This window comes from Monodon monoceros, unplaced genomic scaffold (genome assembly GCF_005190385.1).
Source record: "Monodon monoceros isolate NGI ecotype Baffin Bay Population unplaced genomic scaffold, NGI_Narwhal_1 Super_Scaffold_15, whole genome shotgun sequence".
Lineage (NCBI taxonomy): Eukaryota > Metazoa > Chordata > Mammalia > Artiodactyla > Monodontidae > Monodon > Monodon monoceros.
The window spans coordinates 79,464,499-79,488,992 of record NW_021703771.1 but is presented as its reverse complement, the minus strand read 5'-3'; the positions used below and the strand labels follow the sequence as shown (position 1 = coordinate 79,488,992).

General features: G+C 47.9%; 2 protein-coding genes across 2 annotated transcripts in view; one reads left to right on the top strand and one right to left on the bottom strand.

The window, feature by feature from the left end:
• Positions 1-20,155, bottom strand: part of SYNJ2 (synaptojanin 2) — a 96,956-nt gene extending 76,801 nt beyond the window's left edge. The window contains exon 1 of the mRNA XM_029224317.1: positions 19,981-20,155. Coding sequence (XP_029080150.1) covers positions 19,981-20,107 — 127 coding nt within the window. The 5' untranslated portion in view covers positions 20,108-20,155. The remainder of the gene's footprint in view (positions 1-19,980) is intronic.
• Positions 20,156-20,494: 339 nt separating this feature from the next.
• Positions 20,495-22,528, top strand: LOC114896116 (40S ribosomal protein S5-like). Its single transcript, XM_029224000.1, has 2 exons — positions 20,495-20,782; positions 21,633-22,528. Exons 1-2 carry the CDS (start codon positions 20,727-20,729, stop codon positions 22,294-22,296), a joined length of 720 nt encoding a protein of 239 aa, XP_029079833.1. The 5' UTR covers positions 20,495-20,726; the 3' UTR covers positions 22,297-22,528.
• The last annotated feature ends 1,966 nt before the right edge of the window (positions 22,529-24,494 follow it).

Below are 24,494 nucleotides of genomic sequence, written 5' to 3'. Positions count from 1 at the left end.
GCTTCCACTGAATCTCAGGAGGGAGAAGGCAAGAGAAGTGGAGCAAGAGAGAGAAAAGCACTCATCCATCTAACGCGGATGACGGCGCTCAGCAGAGCTGGCAGTGTCGGCTCCACTGCCTGGGCCATTGTATTTTTCCTCTTGAGAATTACTTAGTGTGGCTTTTGCCAATTTTTCTGTCGAATGATTGGTCCTTCTTCTTTGTGATCCGCAGGCGTGTTTTTATAGCACACAATGGTCATCAGTCCTGTATATGTCCCTGTATATGTTGCAAAGGGCTGTACATAGTTTCCTTCCAGCCTGCTGCTTGTCTTTTAACTATATTTATGGTGTCTTTTGATATCCCAGAGTTTAAAATGTTTCTGTAGTCAAATCTATCAGTCTGACACGGGGTAAAGGAGGAGGAGGGGGCCCTAGGGTGCCACCAACGCTGTTTCCAGATCTTCACACTGGTTATGCGACATGCTCACTTGGTGAAAATTCACAGAACTGTTCGCTCAGGATTTGCTTTCTGTATATGCTACACTTCAATAAAAAACAGTTCTTAAATCTCTCAGGTTATTTTTTCCTTTACGACTTCTGAGTTTTATGCTTTGCTTAGAAGGGCTTTCTGTACCATTACACTGTAGAAGCTTCTCCTATGTTTTTTTCTAAAACTTTAAAAGTGGGATTTCTTTACATTTAACTCTTAAGTACCTCTGGAATTTATATATGATTTAATGTAGGGCTCTAACTTAATTCGTGTCCACATGGGCTTAACAAAACCTTTTCCTGACTCTCCAGCTCTGGTTTCCTGGGAACCCCATAAAGGTAAAACATAAACCACATCACTAGATAACACTGCTTATGGTCAAAATGAACTTCATGAATGAGGAAGCCCCAATGGGGACCCCAGGTTTGGGGCTTCCTTAAGTGTGACACTTTTGTAGCCAAGCATGTCCCTTTGTGAACCCCGGAAACTATACCTATGGCAGTTTTATAAGGGATCCTAGCTCCTGCAGGCACGAGGCTGTAAGCTGGCGAGATGCTAGCTAGCGACAGACAGCTGTGTGAACAGTCACCTGCATGACCTGTGGCAAAGGCCACTCACTCCCTGGAAGAGGAACCGCCCGGCATGGACCTGTGGGCAAGCCCTTCTCCCTTCTGACCAGACAGCCAAGGCGGACCTGCTCTGAAATATCTGGCTGAACAAAGCAAGTGCCAAGTTGCACAAACACCCTTTACTGAGCGTCCACCTTTTCCCCCAATGATTTAAATTGCTACCTTAATAATAAATTAATTACTCTACTTACATGAGTCTGCTTTGAGCCCTCTCCTCTAGTCTACTGATTTTTGCCTATTAGATCATTGTTCAGGCTTTATAGCATGATTCACTGTCTAGTAGGTCAAGACTGTCCGGATCTTTTTCAAAATCTTCTTGGCTATTCTGGCCATTTCTTCATCATTTGGCAGTGTTTCCTGAGCCTCTCCTCACGTCAGACAGTGTTGAGAACACCCCCCACCCCCGTATTAGTTTCTTGGGGCTGCCGAACAAAATACCACAAGCTGGAGAATTAAAGCAACTCGCACTTGATTCATCAACTGCAAAGTCCAGCTGTGGGCAGGGCCAGGCTCCCTCTGGAGGCTCCAGGGAGGATCCTTCCTGCCTGTTCCCGCTTCTGGGAGCCCCAGGCATTCCTTGGCTGGTGGGAGCATCACTTCCATCTCCGCCTGTCTTCATGTGGCCATCTCCCCTCTGTGTGTGTGTGTCTTCACATGACATTCTCCCCTCTGTAAGTACCTGTCTCTGTGTCTCCTCTTCTTACAAGGACACCAGTCCTACAGGACTAAGGGCCCACCCTACTTCAGGATGACCTTAATCTTAATTCACACCTTAATTATGGCGACAAAGACCCTATTTCCAAGTAAGGTGACATTCAGTTAGAGGGGTTAGGACTTGAACATATCTTTCTGAGGCGGACAGTGCAACCTACAACATCCTGCTCCCAAGGAGCTGGCATGCTTAAGACCCAACAGATGTTGCAAGCAAATAAATAAGGTAATTTCAGTGACACGTGCTATAGAGACAAGAAAACAGGTGAGGGAACGGAGACAGTTGAGGCGTGGAGGCCATGGGCTGGTGCGGCTAAGGGTGGTCAGGAACGTCTTGCCAAAGTCACCGAGTTAGGCCTGAATGAGGACAAGGTGGCTAGGTAGAGGTCTGGGAAGGGCACTGCGGGCAGAGGGCACAGCCAGTGCAGAGACAGGAACCAGTCAGGGTCACTCAAGAAGAGTGAGCCCGGGAAATGGGGGGGGAGACAGGCTGGAGGAAGAGCCGGGGCAGAGGACACAGGCCGTGCAGGCTCGGTCAGGCCATTGTCTGGGGTCAAGGGGACGGCCCGGGAGTGGCAGCCAAGAGGCCACTTAGGAGGTGGCGTGTGGTCCAAGGGAGAGAAGCAGTGGCTGGACTAGTGCCGTAGCAACTGCAACAGGGAAACCGGTGGATTCAGACATATTTTGGAGGCAGTGGTCTGGACGTCCTGGTGGATTGGACGGAACTGAGGAGATGACAGGGATCTGGATGACTCACAGGTTCTGTCTGGAGCAACGGGCCCACCCACGGGGGGCTGCCATTACTCAAAACGGGAGGATTAAGATAAGCACAAGTTTAAGGCGGGGGGAGTCCCAGATATACTTCAAAGTCAGCCTGTTACGTTTTATATCAAACTCCTGTGGGGGCTTCCCTGGTGGTGCAGTGGTTAAGAATCCGTCTGCCAATGCAGGGGACACTGGTTCGATCCCTGGTCCGGGAAGATCCCACATGCCGTGGAGCAACTAAGCCCATGCACCACAACCACTGAGCCTGTGCTCTAGAGCCCGCAAGCCACAACTACTGAGCCCACGTGCCATAACTACTGAGCCTCTGCTCTAGAGCCCACGAGCCACGACTACTGAGCCCACGTGCCACGACTACTGAGCCCACGTGCCACAACTACTGAAGTCTGTGCGCCTAGAGCCCATGCTCTGCAACGAGAAGCCACCGCAATGAGAAGCCCACACACCGCAACGGTAGCCCCCACTCACCACAACCAGAGAAAGCCCACGTGCAGCAACAAAGACCCAATGCAGCCAAAAAGAAAATAAATAAGTAAATTTATATTAAAAAAAACCAAACACTCCTGTTGATTGCATTTTACTCATAGGTACTTGCATTTACAGATTTATTGAGAACATTTTTACAATGCTGATGTTCCTTTCCCAAGAATATGCTGTACCTTTCCACTTATTCAGTGCATCCATAAAGTTTTATAGCTTTACATATTTGATTATGTTTATTCCCAGAAACTGCTGTTACTGCGAGTGGCATCTGTTTCTCCTATTACGTACTCAACTGACTAATGACGGTATGTGGGAAAACTACCGATTTTCATCTGTTGAGCTTGGAAAGTAGCCCGTTTATTAATTCACTACGTCTAATGAACTATCACCTGCCTATCACCCAGCTCCAACAGGCATCAACATTTTCCCAATCTTATTTCACCTGTTGTGTCCCCACTGTGTGTGTGCACATAGAGTCCATCTGTCTGTCTCCTGGAGGGTTGCCACACAAGTGCCAGACGTGATATTGCTGCGCTCACAGAGACTTCAGGGACTGTCTCCTGGATCTCCTAAGTGCACAGTCTTATCACCCACGCCCAAAGACCTGAGAGTGTTCAGGAGAGGGGAAGACAGAAGCCGCAAGTGTGACGACTCTCCTGCAAGACCCAGGAGAGAGGAGAAGTCACAAAGTTCATCCTCTACAGCTCGCAAACTTTCCTCACAGGATCGCTCCTCAAGTTTTCGTTCTGGGTCTATTTTCTCTTGTAAGACAAAATTCTAATAAGCTCTCAGTAACCTAATTTTTCTAACAGCAAACTAACCCAGAAACCTAAAGGGGGAGCGCTGCTGAAATCAGACACACACCCAGAAACCCCTGAAGTCTGGAGCCATCCGTGTGCAGGCAGTGGTATTTCACTGCAGTTTCTCACTCCATATATGTGTCTTAGGTCATTTGTTCCAGTTCTGTGGCTGGACTAAAATTTTATCACTACCACACGAGTTAGAAAAGGCCATGACCTGTCCACCTTTTCCAGGGCAGTCTCCAGCTGGCATGGTGCCTTTCTGTGAATTAGTAAAAAGCGTCCCCTCTGGACAGATTCAGACCCACGGTCGCAGCTTGGAAAGCAGGGGAGCTTGGGAGGGGACAGGAGTTCAGCCCGCCTCTCCCAGCCCTCCCACCCCACCACCTCACCCCAGAAGCTGGCACGGAGGCCTGGACCTTCCCCTGTGTTCCCATCCCAGACTCCTGGGGTCTCTGCAAATGTCAATATTCTTAACACCCTAATGGACATCATACCTCTTTCCCTGTCAACGAACAGCAAAACTTCAAGAATAATAGCAATAAACTTCTGTTAGTTCTGGTTAAAATCAGTTTATACTATCAGACGAAATCTCTGAGTCCTCACTCCTCACTGTGTGTCCTGAGAAAGCAGAAAGTAGCCCTTAGAAATGGGAAGTGTAAGATTCTGTTTGTCCACTTCAGAGACCTACAGTTTCAACATGGAATTCCATTCCTACAGCTCTACTGCTGGCCCTCTTGTGTTACCCCCACAGATGTGCTCTGACCGTGGCTCTTGCCCCCTCGTCCAGCAGCATAGGGTCCTGGTCCACAGGCTCCTCCCCTCCTGGTCCACAGGCTCCTCCTCCCTGCTCCACAGGCTCCTCCCCTCCTGGTCCACAGGCTCCTCCTCCCTGCTCCACAGGCTCCTCCTCCCTGGTCCAAGGGGTCCTCCCCTCCTAGTGGTCCCAGTGAAAAGAGAAGCAGGTGCCACTAGGCAGATGGACATTGTTATAAGCGCCTGGCTCAGGCCTGAGTGGATGGCAAGTTATTTCCAGCCCTCGTGTTCCAATATTCCTTTCTCTATCCACACCATTTAAATGAAAACAAACAAGTCCATTGTTGACACAGGCTGTGAGGCGAGTGTCACGGTTCTGTTAAGCCGGAGCCTGTGCACTGCTACTGCAGCTGATAGCCTTCCATCATTCCCCTCCGCCAGCAGGATCCAGCTCAGCTCTGCCTGGTTGGCAAGCAGGAGCGGCAGAGGACTGTCTCTGATTAAAGAGTTTTTCCAACATACAATATTTATCAGCCACGGATAAGATTCACGGTGAAGCTAAGTCCATGCAATGCATAGGCAATCAACACAGACAAACAAGCTCACTCATCCCCAGACACACAACTTGCCCCACTCCAGTCCAGATTGTTAAAAAAAACGTTATTCAATACGAGGAAAGGTATGATTTTCAGAATGCCAGTGGATACTAATAAGAATCTGCTAAAAGAGCTACTCAGTTAGCATAGCTTAGTTTAATAAATACCGTGTGTTCCTAATTTAAGCTTAAATTGTTACGGCTTAAAATTTTTTTCTGGCTGGTTACAGTAAAGGGGCAGAATCAAGAGAGAGAATTTCATGCACTTTAATTAATTCATAAGTCTCCAATAAAAAATGTATAGCATCAGATCCCTAACTTTAGCTCGGACTTAGATCTGAGCCGTCTTAGGTTTTACTCTGCCAGGTCACTTCTCCTAAGATTCAAACTTCTGGGCAGTTTATAATTTTAACTAGGTGTGTGAAGCAGGGGTGTTGCCTATTTGCTTATGCTTAGTGTTTAACTTTTTGTTTTGTTCTTTTGAAGACACATGGAATCTGAGAGTAGGGAAAGAAGAGGTTGTCATGCATTTGTTTTCAGGTTAGGATTCTGAGGCCTGGGGGAATTAACTAAATTCCCCCAGATAAGGAAGAGCTTAAGGAGTCAGGGTTAGAATTCAGGTCTTCAGGAAAGGGAACAGATGAAGGGTTTGGAGGACTTATCACTAGAACATTCCAGGGTCAGACCTGAGGAAAGGAGTTTGCTTTTTCTGAGTACAGATTACTACCCCCTGTCAGGAATGTCAGTACAAGTTGAATACAAAAGGCAGCCGGCCAGCAGAGATAAGCTGTACATTATGCTCACCTTAAATGTGGCCATCTTCCTCGCTCTTGATGGGTGACCGGCCCATCCCAGTCCTCCGCTGGGTCTGAGCATCAGTCCTGAACACCCTGCCCTCTCCCTACCCCACCCCCAAATCCCACATCAACACGGTAAGTGGGAGAGCATTTGGTGGCCCAAGTTCTGCTCCATGAGACCTCACAGTGCTTTAAAGGGCATAGGAAAAGTCCCTCTTCCTTTCTTACCACGTGTTTTGCCCTGAGCATCACCTCAGCCCTTGTCAAAGAGCAGAAGTGGCAGAAGACGATGCCCTGTTCTCAGGGAGGATATGGTTCCAGTGAAACACACAAGAAAGAGTCGGAGAGTAGAGCACAAGGGTCCAGCAGGTGGGGCAGGGGGGAGGGCCCCATCACGCCCCAGCAGCCTGGGGAGGCGGGGTGGAGGGGCGGAAATGGGCACAGATGCAGGAACAGAATTAAGTACCAGCTCCCGTGATGTTACAGAAGCCTCGCCGGGAGAGTCCCATATCCTCAAAAAACTGCCTTAAAATTAAGTTCAGACTTCTGCATTCATACTTTGGAATTGCTCGCATGAACTGGGCCACCGGAAGGAGCTGTTCTGCCCGCCCTCCACAGCTAATATGCTCAGTGAATCCTCCCACCCGGAGTCATTTTCTGAACCAAGAAGCTATATAAGCAAACGGCAACCCTCCAGCTTCCTACGCCCCGAGTTCAGACTGCTGCCCCCCAGCACCCGGCCAGATGCATCCAGCCTTCCTGGACGGGGCCCTGTGCTCCACAACAGGTGCCCAGTGCCCACCTTGGGTGCAAAGCAGTCTATCCACCCACGTGGCAGAGCCGTCCTCAGGGCCCCAGAACAGAGGACAGGAAGATACAGGACAGGAAGTGTGCAGGGCGCCCAGCACACTCACCCAGGAACCTTTCCCCACTCCAAATCGAGGAGAGGTTCAGGACGACACCAACGTGTCATCTGTTTGACTGTCCTCACATTGAGATGCATGTCCTTGGGGAGCCTGGGGTCCACTGCCACCTCTACACCGAGAAACCCAGCACTTCCTTCAGAGCCTTGAGTCCTAACCAGGCTCTGTTCTAGGTGTCGGGACATCCACTCAGAAGGACAAGCCCCAGCACAAGCCTCAGCTCTGCTAGAACACAGGACTGAAGCCCACACATTTCTCTTGAAGATCTCCCCCTTGTAATATCACACGCACTGCTCGGAAAGTGGGTGACTGCTTCCCCAAGCCTGAACACCCCGCTATAAAAAGGTGTCAGATGGAAAGCCAGTCGGGATGCCACACTCACCGGGACCCCTTCTCTCCACTGACTACATGTGTGTTTTGAAACCCAAGATAAGCAGAGAGACAACAGGACACTGCTGGTGTTTTTCATACACACACTGAAATTTCCTTTTTTCTAAGCATGGGATTTTAGCAAACAGACTACTCTCTGGAGCCTCCTGGACTTGTTCAAATCACAGCTCGGCCACTAACTAGAAACAGAACCTCATGCAAGTTCTTACACTTCCCTGTGCCTCAGTTTCTCCAAGTGTAAATGGAGATGATTAGGACCTGCCTCTTTGTGAGGACTGAATAAGTCAATACATATAAACCACAAACAGTGCCGGGTGCGTGGTAAGCACAAGTGTTAGCTATTATGACCAAGTGAACCAAAGCTTACCTGACCAGCTGAAAATTCAAAACACTTTGCAATACATATCCTTGAAGCAAAATGAGTCCATGTGTGTATTTCCTGAGATAGTCTACCCATAGAATACTGGATCAAGGACGGGCATGTTTTTAAGGGTTTCATTAAAGTGTCCTCAATAATGACTTACATTTACATAACAGGGTCCCAGGTCTCCTTCCAGCAAGTCCTTGAAACAGGAAATGCCTGTAACTGGGCTGTTTTGTGTTGACTTTCGCTGAGAAGCCGCCATCTAGCAAAGCGCCCACTGTAACTGCAGCCTGGAGACGCCAGCACAGCGCTAGGGCCTCGCTTTCAAGCCCTCAGCTTACTTTGGTGCAAGCACCTTTGCCAGCCTGATTTGATTTTCCCCTGGAGATGGGCTGGCCACCACACCCTAATGATAGGGACCCCAATCTCATTCCCAGGTCTGAGCCTGGGGCAGTTTGCCAGGGCTTTAAGGACACTTTGAGCGGGGAAAGAAACATCATCCTCAGGTGAAAAGGTGACACCGTCCATCAACAGAAGCTGAGCAATCACAAAGGGGTGTCTGGGTGCCCAAGACCTAGGCACGCCTGGCCTGACACCTACAGGGTCTGAGCCGGGTACCATCGGAGCCCTGCACCCCCTGCGTGGAGCTATTTGTAAGGTTTCAACCAAGCACACAAACTGTTAAGTAAAATATGTTTTATTCTTTGGCTTGAGAAGGACACGCCCGGGACTAACTGGAAGGCCAGGCCCAGAATGCGCCCAGGAGGGAGAGCCGCCCCTAGCCTGGCCCCCTTTTCCTTCCACCGATCCCAGCCCCCTCTGGGCTTCATACCACCTTGTAGGGGCCTCGTGCACACACCTGAGGACACCCCAGCAAGTGTGCGTCCACTTCCACTCACATCCTGCACCCTTGCTACCCCTCCTCCAGACCTGGGTAGACACACCCACTGCACAGTCTGTCGGGGGCCCTGGGAGGAGACCACAGCAGGCTGGATGCAGGCTGGGCACCATTTATGCAGGAGATTCCAGGATCCTGTGTACCTGGACTGTGGTCCAGAGGTAGTCAGGGAGAGGGCCACAAACAGCACGGGACACGGCCCCTTGGCCCGACTCCCCATTCTGGTGAGAGGCACAGGGCAAGGCCCCCTCTTGCCGTGGTCTAGGGGCAGTACCTCCACTGGGTCCAGACCATCTCCTTCGAGCCTATCAATGCTGTCCCAAGGGGGGGGACACCCGGCTCTTCCAGGCTGTGGTTTACTCTTTCCGTGTGATCACTTCACTCTTAAAAATGTATCTTGGGGCTTCCCTGGTGGCGCAGTGGTTGAGAGTCCGCCTGCCGATGCAGGGGACACGGGTTCATGCCCCGGTCCAGGAGGATCCCACATGCCGCGGAGTGGCTGGGCCCGTGAGCCATGGCCGCTGAGCCTGCGCGTCCGGAGCCTGTGCTCCGCAACGGGAGAGGCCACGACAGTGAGAGGCCCGCGTACCGCAAAAAAAAAAAAAAAAATGTATCTTGGCCAGAATCTCAGAATCAATTCACACCACCATTTCTGTTGTTGGTCACATTTCAATCCATCAAGTAAATTTGAACTTACACACATACAAATGCAAGTCAGGAAGAAAAAAAAAAAAGCCAAACCAAATTAATTAAAACCTTGCTGGCAATACACCAACTAAATTTTAGGAAATTTATTTTTCATATAAAATACAGGGACGGGTGACATAGAATTGAACTGTACTGATAACCATCCACAGTGAGTGACAGGTACAGCAGATTCATTTTTCCTTCCACTTTTGTGTACATCTGAACATTTTCACAGTTAAAGGTTAAAGGAAAACTTTTGGAGCCACGCAGCCCAAAAAAGGAGCCTGGCGAGATCTGATATCACATTCCTCCTGGTGAGTTACAAAAAAAAAGCCAGGCAGAAGCACACTAGCTCAGTTTGCCACCTTGTCAACATTATGAGGAGCAAACCTACAACTGGGAAAGGCCTGTTCATGAGCCACGGACACAACAGGCCGCTGCGACCTGGGGTCACCACCCAGGTTTCCCAAGACCGGAGCCCGAAGCCCCCAGCAGGATTTTACCCAGGAGGATTCACTGGACTCTCTCAGATGCCCTTAGGCAGGTCAAACTTCAAGTCACTGACCGAATAAACCCAGGCCACGAAGCCTGACAAAGTGGCCAAGGTGGTAGTTTACACAGAGCCTTGCTCGGCTCCATGGCCACGTCTCCAAGTCAAACGAAACTTCACACTGTGGCCTCTCCCACAGCAGCTGGGAGAACCCAGGCCCGTGTTCACACAGGACCTCTTCCCCGAGAAGCTCAGATAATTTCGGGACACTCACTAATTAGCTTCATTAAGTCTCGCGGAGCCTCCTGCCCACCCCGCTCCCTGCTCCACAGCATGCACGGCTGAGGGTGGGAGAGGCAGGGCTGCACGACTCACACCCACGTGTAAACACACACGCACTCGCAGACCACCCTTCCCGGGGGGGCTGTCTGGAGAACACTGAACTTGGAGCATTGCTGCTGGCTCTAAAAATGGACGAAATGCATGAACAACAGGCACAGTTCCCTTCATCTGGTCTGCACGACGTCTAAAAGCGACAAGGAGAGAGAAGACGGCAAGCTCTTTTTGTCCCAGTACACAAATAAGAGAACATCTGTATGTTAACTGTGGACGGCAGACCCAGGGGAACTGTTACAGGCTCTGGCTTTGTATCTATACTTGAGATGCCTCCTACTGTTGAATCAGGTCATCGAGAAAACTTTATAAAAACTTTTGAAATTGGTGCCAACCTGTTTGGCTTTTCTGCCTCTGGAATTCCTGTTCCCGCTGATCCACATTAAAGATAGATTCTCAACCTAACTCTTTTAGAAGCTGGAACTTGGAAGTATTCCTCCAGCAAACCTCCTGCTGGCAGGCTGGGTGGCCGCCTAAGTCACGTTGGAATAGGACTAACCTAGAAATCGGCCAATCAACGATCATCAGTTTTTCCTAAACTCACCACCCAACCCAAGCTCCTATCTCAGCACTGCCTGAAAACATCAAGCAAAGGTGAGCCCCTTTCCATGGGAAGCCTTTTCAAGTTATGATCCTTACGGGTTGAAATGTGCCTTGAAGAGCTGTGCTTATGCCTGTTGGGCCCACCTAGCTCGCCTGCCAGTCCCCGTAAAAGCAGCGGCGTGCACCTGCCACACAGCTGCACAGAATTTAGGACCACTCAGGGGCCAGGGAGAAACCACTGCCCTCGACAGTGGGAATAAACCCTCGACTTAAGTCTGCTTGACCTCTCATTCCTCATTGGGGAGACCCATCCCAGGAAACCACGGCTGATGTGAAAAGAAAGTTGCCCCCAGCCTTGAACCTCATGGAATGGCCAGGGTTCCACTGCCAGCTTTGCCAGCTGCCAGAGGTGTACTGCCCCTCGCAAAAGTAGAGACTGCAACCTTCTGGGGGGAAAAAAATGAAAGCACTCTTAACCTTATCCAGAAAAGGAAAGCAAAAAGCTAGACCTTTAGAACACAGATGGGAATTTCAAGTTCAGAGCCGGTCTATCCAACTGAGATGTGTTTAGAATACTCTAAAAGTCTGAGACAACAGCTTTCTAGTAACAGAAGGCTCCTACAATCCTTCTCTGGACCAGCAACATCACCAAATGCTACAGCTGCCTTTTAAAAATAGTTTCACTTGAAGAGACCATTGTTTCGGAGTGCACGAGGACAGGGGATTCAGAGTACTGCCTAAACAAGCTCCAGAGACGGGCGCGAGCCGCGGCTAAAAGCGCGGACCCCAGAGGCAGGCATGAGACGCTAAGGCTGCTGCTGCCGCCACCAAGAAGCCTGTGTGCGAGCACAGGTCACTCTCCACACCTCCCCTCCCGGGAGCCTGTGCAGCCCGCCACTGCCAGGGTCCCGGGATCCAGGGACAACTGCCCACGGAGAACGCATGGCGCACCTCAGGCTGGTGCGACGTGCAGGCTCAGCCCGCATCCGAACCCCTCCCTCCCCCGGACCTGAGTGAGCCAGAGCGCCCGAATCAGCGGCTCCTTTAACCCCGTCCTGTCTGAGCCAAGAACAGACGCCCTCAGGTGACCTACACACAGAGGCGGGGCCAAATCCAAAGCTGAACCCCAGGAGCTCTGCAAACAAAGAAGAGAAAGGGAAATCTCTCCCAGCAGCCTCAGGAGCAGTGGCTTAAATCTCCACAATCAACTTGACGTACCCCGCATCTCTGGAATACCTGAAGAGACAATGAATCATCCCAAATTGAGGTGGTGGACTTTGGGAACAACTGTAGACTTAGGGTTTGCTTTCTGCATCTAATTTGTTTCTGGTTTTATGTTTATCGTAGTTTAGTATTTAGAGTTTATTATCATTGGTAGATTTGTTTATTGATTTGGTTGCTCTCTTCCTTTTAATATATATATATTTTTTACTTTTTCTCTTTTTGTGAGTGTGTATGTGTATGCTTCTTTATGTGATTTTGTCGGTATAGCCTTGCTTTTACCACTTGTCCTAGGTTCTGTCTGTCTGTCTGTTTTTTGGGTTTTTTTTAGTATAGTTTTTATCGCTTGTTACCATTGGTGGATTTGTTTTTTGGTTTGATGGCTCTTCTTTCTTTCTTTTTCTTTTTTTTAAATTACTTTAAAAAATTTTTATTTTTAATAATTTAAAAAATTTTTCATTTTAATAACTTTATTTATTTTCTTTTTTGTTTTCTCCCTTTTCTTCTGAGCTATGTGGCTGACAGGGTCTTGGTGCTCCAGCTGGGTGTCAGGCCTGTGCCTCTGAGGCAGGAGAGCCAAGTTCAGGACACTGGTCCACCAGAGACCTGCTGGCTCCACGTAATATCAAATGGTGAAAGCTCTCCAGAGATCTCCATCTCAATACTACGACCCAGCTCCACTCAACGACCAGCAAGCTACAGTGTTGGACACCCTATGCCAGACAATTAGCAAGACAGGAACACAACCCCACCCATTAGCAGAGAGGCTGCCTAAAATCATAATAAGGCCAGACACCCCAAGACACACCACCAGATGCGGTCCTGCCCACCAGTAAGACACGATCCAGCGTCATCCACCAGAACGCAGGCACCAGTCCTCTAAACCAGGAAGCCTACACAACCCACTGAACCAACCTTAGCCGCTGGGGGCAGACACCAAAAACAACGGGAACTACGAACCTGCAGCCTGCGAAAAGGAGACCACAAACACAGTAAGTTAAGCAAAATGAGAAGACAGACAAACACACAGCAGATGAAGGAGCAAGATGAAAACCCACCAGACCAAACAAATGCAGAGGAAATAGGCAGTCTACCTGAAAAAGAATTCAGAGTAATGATAGTAAAGATGATCCAAATTCTTGGAAACAGAATGGAGAAAACACAAGAAACATTTAACAAGGACCTAGAAGAACTATAAAGACCAAAACAAACAATAATGAACAACACAATAAATGGAATTAAAAATTCTCTAGAAGGAATCAACAGCAGAATAACTGAGGCAGAAGAACGGATAAGTGACGTGGAAGATAAAATAGTGGAAATAACTACCACAGAGCAGAATAAAGAAAAAAGAATGAAAAGAACTGAGGACAGTCTCAGAGACCTCTGGGACAACATTAAACACACCAACATTCGAGTTATAGGGGTCCCAGAAGAAGAAGAGAAAAAGAAAGGGACTGAGAAAATATTTGAAGAGATTATAGTTGAAAACCTCCCTAGTATGAGAAAGGAAATAGTCAGTCAAGTCCAGGAAATGCAGAGATTCCCATACAGGATAAATCCAAGGAGAAACACGCCAAGACACATGTTAATAAAACTATCAAAAATTAAATACAAAGAAAAAATATTAAAAGCAGCAAGGGAAAAACAAAAAAAAATAATAACATACAAGGGCATGCCCATAAGGTTAAGAGCTGATCTTTCAGCAGAAACTCTACAAGCTAGAAGGGAGTGGCGGAATATATTTAAAGTGATGAAAGGGAAAAACCTACAATCAAGATTACTCTACCCAGCAAGGATCTCAGTCAGATTCGATGGAGAAATTAAAACCTTTACAGACAAGCAAAAGCTAAGAGAGTTCAGCACCACCAAACCAGCTTTACAACAAATGCTAAAGGAACTTCTCTAGGCAGGAAACACCAGAAAAGGAAAAGACCTACAATAACAAACCCAAAACAATTAAGAAAATGATAATAGGAACATACATATCGATAACTACCTTAAATGTAAATGGATTAAATGTTCCAACCAAAAGACATAGACTGGTTGAACAGATACAAAAACAAGACCTGTATATACACTGTTTACAAGAGACCCACTTCAGAACCTAGGAACACATACAGACTGAAAGTGAGGGATGGAAAAAGATATTCCATGCAAATGGAAATCAAAAGAATGCTGGAGTAGCAATTCTCATATCAGACAACATAGACTTTAAAATAAAGACTATTACAAGAGACAGAGAAGGACACTACATAATGATCAAGGGATCAATTCAAGAAGAAGATATAACAATTGTAAATATTTACGCACCCAACATAAGAGCACCTCAATACATAAGGCAAATGCTAACAGCCATAAAAGGGGAAATCGACAGTGACACAATAATAGCAGGGGACTTTAACATCCCACTTTCACCAATGGACTGATCATCCAAAATGAAAATAAATAAGGAAACACAAGCTCTAAATGATACATTAAACAAGATGGACTTAATTGATATTTATAGGACATTCCATCTAAAAACAACAGAATACACTTTCTTCTCAAGTGCTCATGGAACATTCTCCAGGACAGATCAAGCCTTGGTAAATTTAAGAAAACTGAAATCGTATCAAGTACCTTTTCCGACCACTACGCTATGAGACTAGATATCAATTACAGGAAAAAAACTGTAAAAACTACAAACACATGGAGGCTAAACAACACACTACTAAATAACCAAGAGATCACTGAAGAAATCAAAGAGGAAATCAAAAAATACCTAGAAACAAATGACAATGAAAACACAATGACCCAAAACCTATGGGATGCAGCAAAAGCAGTTCTAAGAGAGAAGCTTATAGCAATACAATCCTACCTCAAGAAACAAAAAAATCTCAAATAAAAAACCTAACCTTATACCTAAAACAATTAGAGAAAAAAGAACAAAAAACCCCCAAAGTTAGCAGAAGGAAAGAAATCATAATGATCAGAGCAGAAATAAATGAAAAAGAAATGAAGGAAACAATAGCAAAGATCAATAAAACTAAAAGCTGGTTCTTTGAGAAGATAATCAAAATTGATAAACCATTAGCCAGACTCATCAAGAAAAAAAGGGAGAAGACTCAAATCAACAGAATTAGAAATGAAAAAGGAGAAGTAACAACTGACATTGCAGAAATACAAAGGATCATGAGAGATTACTATAGGCAACTACATGCCAATAAAATGGAAAACCTGGAAGAAATGGACAAATTCTTAGAAAAGCACAACCTTCCGAGATTGAACCAGGAAGAAATAGAAAATATAAACAGACCAATCACAAGCACTGAAATTGAGACTGTGATTAAAAATCTTCCAGCAAACAAAAGCCCAGGACCAGATGGCTTCACAGGCGAATTCTATCAAACATTTAGAGAAGAGCTAACACCTATCCTCCTCAAACTCTTCCAAAATATAGCACAGAGAGGAACACTCCCAAGCTCATTCTACGAGGCCACCATCACCCTGATACAAAAACCAGACAAGGATGTCACAAAGGAAGAAAACTACAGGCCAATATCACTGATGAACATACATGCAAAACTCCTCAACAAAATGCTAGCAAACAGAATCCAACAGCACATTAAAAGGATCATACAACATGATCAAGTGGGGTTTATCCCAGGAATGCAAGAATTCTTCAATATACGCAAATCAATGTGATAAACCATATTCACAAATTGAAGGAGAAAAACCATATGATCATCTCAGTAGATGCAGAAAAAGCTTTCAACAAAATTCAACACCCATTTATGATAAAAACTCTGCAGAAAGTAGGCATAGAGGGAACTTACCTCAACATAATAAAGGCCATATATGACAAATCCACAGCGAACATCGTTCACAATGGTGAAAAACTGAAACCATTTCCTCTAAGATCAGGAACAAGACAAGGTTGTCCACTCTCACCACTATTATTCAACATAGTTTTGGAAGTTTTAGCCACAGCAATCAGAGAAGAAAAAGAAATAAAAGGAATCCAAATCAGAAAAGAAGTAAAGCTGTCACTGTTTGCAGATGACATGATACTGTACATAGAGAATCCTAAAGATGCTAACAGAAAACTACTAGAACTAATCAATGAATTTGGTAAAGTAGCAGGATACAAAATTAATGCACAGAAATCTCTTGCATTCCTATACACTAATGATGAAAAATCTGAAAGAGAAATTAAGGAGACACTCCCATTTACCATTGCAACAACAAAAAAATAAAATGCCTAGGAATAAATCTACCTAAGGAGACAAAAGACCTATATGCAGAAAACTATAAGACACTGATGAAAGAAATTAAAGATAATGCAAACAGATGGAGAGCTATACCATGTTCTTGGATTGGAAGAATCAACATTGTGAAAATGACTATACTGCCCAAAGCAATCTACAGATTCAGTGTAATCCCTATCAAACTATCAATGGCATTTTTCATAGAACCAGAACAAAAAATTTCACAATTTGTATGGAAACACAAAAGACCCTGAATAGCCCAAGCAATCTGGAGAAGGAAAAACAGATCTGGAGGTATCAGGCTCCTAGACTTCAGACTACACTACAAAGCTACAGTAATCAAGACAGTATGGTACTGGCACAAAAACAGAAATATAGATCAATGGAACAGGATAGAAAGCCCAGAGATAAACCCATGTACTTATGGTCACCTTATTTTTGACAAAGGAAGCAAGAATATACAATGGAGAAAAGACAGCCTCTTCAATAAGTGGTGCGGGGAAAACTGGACAGCTACATGTAAAAGAATGAAATTAGAACACTCCCTAACACCATACACAAAAATGAACTCAAAATGGATTAAAGACCTAAATGTAAGGCCAGAAACTATAAAACTCTTAGAGGAAAACACAGGCAGAACACTGTATGACATAAATCACAGCAAGATGCTTTTTGACCCACCTCCTAGAGAAATGGAAATAAAAACAAAAATAAACAAATGGGACCTAATGAAACTGAAAAGCTTTTGCACAGCAAAGGAAACCATAAACAAGACAAAAAGACAACCCTCAGAATGGGAGAAAATATTTGCAAATGAAGCAACTGACAAAGGACTAATCTCCAAAATTTACAAGCAGCTCATGCAGCTCAATATCAAAAAAAAAACCAAACAACCCAATCCAAAAATGGGAAGACCTAAATAGACATTTCTCCAAAGAAGATATACAGACTGCCAACAAACACATGAAAGGATGCTCAACATCACTAATCATTAGAGAAATGCAAATCGAAACTACAATGAGGTATCACCTCACACCAGTCAGAATGGCCATCATCAAAAAATCTAGAAACAATAAATGCTGGAGAGGGTGTGGAGACAAGGGAGCCCTCCTGCACTGTTGGTGGGAATGTAAACTGACACAGCCACTATGGAGAACAGTATGGAGGTTCCTCAAAAAACTAAAAATAGAACTACCCTAAGACCCAGCAATCCCACTACTGGGCATATACCCTGAGAAAACCATAATTTAAGGAGTCATGTACCACAATGTTCACTGCAGCTCTATTTACAATAGCTAGGACATGGAAGCAACCTAAGTGTCCATCGACAGATGAATGGATAAAGAAGATGTGGCACATATATACACGGAATATTACTCAGCCATAAAAAGAAATGAAATTAAGTTATTTTTAGTGAGGTGGATGGACCTAGAGTCTGTCATACAGAGTGAAGTAAATCAGAAAGAGAAAAACAAATACCGTATGCTAACACATATATATGGAATCTAAAAACAAACAAACAAAAAAAAGGTTCTGAAGAACCAAGGGGCAGGACAGGAATAAAGACGCAGACATAGAGAACAGACTTGGGGACACGGGGAGGGGGAAGGGTAAGCTGGGACAAAGTGAGAGAGTGGCATATACATATATACACTACCAAATGTAAAACAGATAGCTAGTGGGAAGCAGCCGCATAGCACAGGGAGATTAGCTTGGTGCTTTGTGACCACCTAGAGGGGTGGGATAGGGAGGGTGGGGGGAAGAGGCAAGAGGGAGGAGATATGGGGATATAAATATATGTATAGCTGATTCACTTTGTTATAAAGCAGAAACTAACACACCATTGTAAAGCAATTATACTCCAATAAAGATGTTTTAAAAAATAAATAAAAATAGTTTCACTTAATTTAAGAAGACTTCACAAGTTAAGTATTCAGCCTAAAGTCTACTGAAAAATGAATGCTAGGTTAAGTGACAAATGTGGACTGCACGTGAGCTGAGGCCCATTCCTGTCATTACACCCTCTGTTCTAGAATCCAGATTATTGTAATCACCAACATAATATACATGATTTCAGCCCAAACCTAATTTCCAACGGAAAATATGCATTGCATTACTTTCATTAATCATTTTAAAATCTTCACTTTTGAAAAAATAAAGTCCTTTTATCCCAGTGGCTTGAAAGGAATTCAAATATATAGGAACCTTGCTTAAAGTTGCTGTCATCCAACTGAATAATATTTTAATCTCTTTGATGAAGCAGTAGTTTTGTACCATGCAATTTAATCTCTCAGCTCTGATATATGTGGTATGAAGCAGACATCTACAATGGAATGGAGATTTTTGTGGTTTTCTTTCAAGACCTTAGCAAATGACCAAACTTGGACTTTTCAGGACAGAGCACAAACTGGAATAATCTGATAATAATTTAATCCATGATTACTGCACACTTATGGTGCTGACAATACTGGAGATGTTGTTTTAGTAACCAAGTGACTGAAAACAAGCCAGATAACTATATGCTAATGAAATGATTAGGGAAGCAGAAATAGAAGAGATGGTCCTTCCAAGATGTATACCGAAGAATCTAATTGAAGAATTGATGCATACAATCTGAAAAAAAAGATGATTCAATTATAAAATGTGGTGGGCGTGAGTGCACAGGTCATCTACCTAAAGGACTGGTGATCCTCCTCTGAGCTTTGTTTAGCTACAAACAGGGGAGATGATGGACACCAGTTGTAAGCCTACTCTCTACTGTTCAGGTTGAAGTTCTAACAATTCTACCTGGTTTCGCTCCCTTTGTTACTTGGCCTTCATCATGAATGTTAGCCACAAAACAAGGTGATTCCAAGAAGCCGCACACCGTACAACAATACAGAAATAGTCACTGGAAGTCAGGTAGAGCTGTTTGTCACCTTGGGCAAGCACGTTTCTTAGCCTCTTCAGGCCTCAGTTTACTCCTCTGTAGTATGGGGATAATACTAGTCCTTTTGTAGAATTGTGAAAATTAAATGAGATGGTCTCTAAAGCCCTTGACACAATGTTAGTGTCAAGACTTCCTGGAGCTCATAGGTGAAATACATTGACTTGGCAACTGCCTAATGTCAAATACACCCAGCACTAGTTTTTTTTTTTTTTTTTTTTTTTGCCTCCAAGTTCTATACTTTGCAGTACTGATGCTTCTCAGCCAAGTATTTACATGAGGCAAAGGTGCCATCAGCGCTTTCTCCGGAGTCTATGTTACGGTGCTTTCGTCCCCATCCCCCCCGGGAGTGAAGGAGGCCATCACAAGGGAACGGGCATTCACTGGTTTCATCAACAGGTGCCAAGAAAAACAGCGCCAGGCACTTGGTCGGACCGCCTCCTAAGTCACCCTTCTTGGATGGTCTTGAATCTGTAACGGGTCCCAGGGGACCGCGGGGCAGAAGGGACCAGAGGCGGCTCTCTAAGAACGGACCCCGCCGGCAGGCGCGCAGACCGCGGACCCCTGTGGGCCGCCTGTGCACCCGGGAGCAGCCACACGTGTCTTTTGGCGTCCCCGGCGTCACTTCATTCAAACTGGCCTCCCGCCACCCTGCGCGTGCGACGCCCACGCCTCCGCCACCTCCGCGCCGCCCGGGACTGGTCACCTCGGGGACGGGAGGTGCCCGTTTGTCTAGGTCTCTGCAAAGGCAGGCGACCTTCCCTCCCGGCATTCTCCCCTGGACAGGGGACCAGGGCGCGGCCCGAGCCCCGGCGCCGTTGCGGAGTCGCCGGCCCGGAGCCCCGGGCGGCGCCGCCTGCCGCACTCACCGAGCGTGGCCACCGTGCCGGCCTCGAAGAGCAGGCAGTCCCCGCGGCCGCGTGCCTCCAGAAGGATGCTGCTCTCCCCCGAGGCCTCCAGCCGCCCGAGCAGCCGCAGCCCTTTGCTTAAAGCCATGGGCGCGCGGCCCGCCGCCGCGGCTCCCCGCGCTCCCGCAACTTCCAGGAGTTTCACTTCGCGCCCACGCCGCCGCCCGGCGCAGGCTCCTCCCCGGCTCCTCGGCTGCCTCCGCCCCGCCGCCTCCTCTGCGCCCGCGCGCGCCGCCCCAGGCAGGTGAGGGCGCGCGGTCGCCTCCCCGCCTCCCGGCCGGCTCCGCCGAGGCGCCGCGCTCCCCCCAGCGGCCAGGCAGTGGTGGGAGGCCTCCGGGCTCGCTCGGGGGCTAATCCGGGGCCCGGGTGCGGAGGGGAAGTCCCCCTGCCGTGGGCGGCAGTCAGGAAGGAGGATTCCACACATTCCTCGGCGCGGAGGAGGCTGCAGTCCGCCGGGCGCCCTAATGCGCCTGAAACGCTACAGGACGCCCGCGGCCTTATATGGGCAGCCGGGGCCTGGCCGGCGCCGCGAGACTGGAAACCACCGGGCCCTCCGCTGTCCTCCCTGGTCCTCCCAGTCCCGCTCGCGCCTCCCTCTCTCGTCTACTTCTGCGACCCTGGACGAGTCCCTGGCTCTCTGGGCCTCAGTAGCCCTACGGGTGAAGCGGGATTAGTAACTGTACCTACTTCGTAAAGTTGCGGTGAGGATGGAGTTAATTCGTGTAAAGGGCTTGGTGAGTGCCTGGCGAGTGGAAAGTGTTCCGTAAGTGTTGCCTTCTACTAGCTTTCTGTACGGAGGGTACTGCGGTCCACTGTCCCCCGCCCAGGTAGAATTTGGGAGGATCAAAGGTGTGTTTTCTCGGAGAGAACTGAGACCCTGATCTCTAGACCTGCCACTTACCGTGTGAGCTTGACTTCTCTGAGCCCGCTTTTCTCCTTTGTCGGATGGTGACCGGCACCTGCCCCACCGGCTTACAGGATGGGTGCGGAGGAGCCGAACGCTCGGGAGTAACGCGCAGGGCCAACTGTGAGACGCTGATGGGTGTGGGTGCGCCAGGGCGGGGCCCTTCCCTCTCCCTGCCCGCGCCCTTTCCCTCCATCTTGCAACCCCTCCTCCCACTCTGGTGAGTGTGTACAGTCCTTGACTTAAGGGTAGATACTACAACAAGCCAGTTTGTACTCAGACATGTGGACAGCAGCACATATCCGTGCATCCTCCACTGGAGTACGTGGACCTGGCAGCTAGGCAAGGCCCCTCTTGGCACTGGGTTTTAGCCAGGATGTCGGGACTGGTCTGCAGGGGAGGGGAGAGAGAAGGAAGGAGAGGGCTTCCCTGGAATCGCCCTTTGGGTGGGTTTGGGGGGCCTCGTTTCCTTCTCCTGTAAGGGATGTGTATGGATGGCCCTGAGACCTCCATCAGGATGTTCCCATCAGGCCCCACATCCAGTTGGTTCCTCTCACACCCATTCTGCTCATATGGAGAAGGCTGTGGGTTAAGCCGTTTGTCTCTCGGGCAAGTTCCAGAAGGAGCAGAGCCCCCAGTTGGCAAGCAGGATGGTGGAGCCCTTGCAGAACACTCAAGAATGACCAGGAATGCTTCCTATCTGTGCCAGGGCGCGCGTGGTCCACGCCGAGCGGCCGAGACGCCTCGGCTGCGCCTTCAGGATGACGGAGTGGGAGACAGCTGCACCTGCAGAAGAGACCCCCGACATCAAGCTCTTTGGGAAGTGGAGCACCGATAATGTGCAGATCCATGGCATTTCCCTGCAGGATTACATCGCAGTGAAGGAGAAGTATGCCAAATACCTGCCCCACAGTGCAGGGCACTACATGGCCAAGTGCTTCCACAAGGCACAGTGCTCCATCGTGGAGCGCCTCACCAACTCCATGATGATGCATGGCTGCAACAATGGCAAGAAGCTCATGACTGTGCGCATCGTCAAGCACGCCTTTGAGATCATCCATCTGCTCACAGGCGAGAACCCCCTGCAGGTCCTGGTGAATGCCATCATCAACAGTGGCCCCCGGGAGGACTCGACCCGCATTGGGCGAGCTGGAACAATGAGGCGGCAGGCCGTGGACGTGTCCCCGCTGCGCCGTGTGAATCAGGCCATCTGGCTGCTGTGCACAGGTGCCCGTGAGGCCACCTTCCGGAACATCAAGACCATTGCCGAGTGCCTGGCAGACGAGCTCATCAGTGCCGCCAAGGGCTCCTCCAACTCCTACACTATCAGGAAGAAGGATGAGCTGGAACGTGTGGCCAAGTTCAACCGCTGACTGCCTGACCACAGCTACAATAAACCTGTTTTCCCTTTGGGGTGGCCCCCCCCTAAAAAAAAAAAAAGAATGACCAGGAACCACCAGACATTCCATCCTCTGTGGATACCCTCTCAGGGAGTGATTTGGGAAATAAAGGAAATGTGAAAAACAGCAGAGATTCAAGTCAGTCCTGAGCCTTCTGCCCCCTTGTCACAAATTCAATTATGTGGTGGATATCCCGGGTATGATGTTCATACGCTATCCAAACATTTGTAAAATGGAGACATTATTTCCTCCTGAGAACAGTGTGCCCATTAAATGAGGCAGAGTAGCCTTTGGCCCACTTTTTCTTTCCTTTTAGATGCAAAGCTCACTTCTTCCAGGAAGCCTTCCTGGGATGCTGAGGTTCCAGACAACAGTGTTTATGCACCCTCAGATTCACAGGTGTGCACTTCAGCTCTCACCTGCTCATATGTTGCTTGAGAAGTGTTTTTAGATTTCTCTTAGCCCTGTTTCACAAATTAGGTCATAAGATCTTAGGAAGGGGACCAAGTCTTTTAAAATTTTCTCTCTCCTCTTCTTTCCTGCCTTTCCTAGTATCACATAATTTACAGCTCTGCACAGTGGCATGCTGAACGTATTTTAGAAATTTTCCTATAGTCCAGACCAGCACTTGAGCTTTACAGCTTATGGAATCTAAGACACAATCAACTGTAAGATGAATCACCATTTTATTTACCACTGAGAAGGAAAAAATGGTGCCAATTAAACCATGTAATTAAATCGTTAGCAGTGCCCTGATTTCAGCAATGTTAGAACGTGCATCTTAGACACCAATAATGGGTGTTCCCCTACCTCTGAGAATTGGCACCTGCTGTGTTTTCAGGTCATGGTTTGGAGTGGGATGGTCCACAGGGGCAGCAGAGGAAGCCCCACCCTTACATACACACTGCCTTGATAGGCTGAGGGTCACTCGGGCACGGGCACGTTTAGCAGATGGAGAAAGTGTCAGATCTTGAGACATTCGAGAAAGAGGTCAGCTCTGATACCTAAACCATGAGTGGAACCTGGGAAGACCAGTGGACCCATGTGAGTGGCGAAAGCTTGGGCACATCCCACTCCTGAGATGCAGAGCTCTTGGAGGTCTATGATTGGAGGGGGAGGAGGTGAGGCGGGAAGGAAAAGCCAGCTCCGTCACCCCTGGAGTAGACAACGGCAGGAAATGCAACGGGGCTGTGGCCCGGGGAGTCAGCCAGGACCTGGGGAGCCAGGGAGCCCCGCAAGTTATCAAAGCAGAGAGAGAAATAGGGGAGAGATACACGAAAGACTGTACTTGGTGCCTATTGCATGAGAGGCAAAAGGACAGCGAGAAGTCAGAAAGGAGCCCAGCGTTGAGAGAATGGGGAGGTGGTGGTCCCATCGACAGAGACAGGAGAATGAGGGAGGAAGCCAGTGTGACCAGAGCCAGGAACTGGGGGTGGGGAAGTGGGCCTGGTCTGGCTTGTGCTGAGATTAAGATGGTGAGGGTCAGCCAGCAGGAAAGGCCAGAAATGAAGAGTGGAGGCTGTGAGGGGAAGAGCTCTCTGAAAGGGGGTTGGGGGGGTGAAGGCCAGTCTGAGTGTGGGAGGGGCAGGATGAAAAGACTAGAAAGAAGTGGCCTGAGATTAGGGAAGCCCAGGTGTGGCAGGGGATGCTCTGGGAAGCAGGATGGTCACTGGTTGAGACCCTCAGAAAGGTCCCTAACAATGAGGACTCAGGAAAGAGCCTTGGTTTGGTGAGGAGGTAATGGTGACCTCTGAATTAGAGGTTGGGGGAAAAAGCTTGCAAAGAATTAAGGAAGAGGGCTTCCCTGGTGGCGAAGTGGTTAAGAATCCACCTGCCAATGCAGGGGACACGGGTTTGAGCCCTGGTTCGGGAAGATCCCACATGCTGTGGAGCAACTAAGCCCGTGCGCCACAACTACTGAGCCTGCGCTCTAGAGCCCACAAGCCACAACTACTGAAGCCCATGTGCCACAACTGCTGAAGCCCACGTGCCTAGAGCCTGTGCTCCACAACAAGAGAAGCCACTGCAATGAGAAGCCTGCGCACCACAACAAAGAGTACACCGCAACTAGAGAAAGCCCAAGCGTAGCAATGAAGCCCCAACACAGCCAAAAATAAAAATTTAAAAAAAAAAAAAAAAAGAATTAAGGAAGAAATGGGGGCAGTAAGCAT

Coding starts and splice junctions, on each gene's coding strand:
- LOC114896116 (XM_029224000.1), top strand. CDS start 20,727: ATGGAGTTAATTCGTGTAAAGGGCTTGGTGAGTGCCTGGCGAGTGGAA. Junction 20,783..21,632: donor TGGCGAGTGGAAAGTGTTCC/GTAAGTGTTGCC, acceptor TATCTGTGCCAG/GGCGCGCGTGGTCCACGCCG.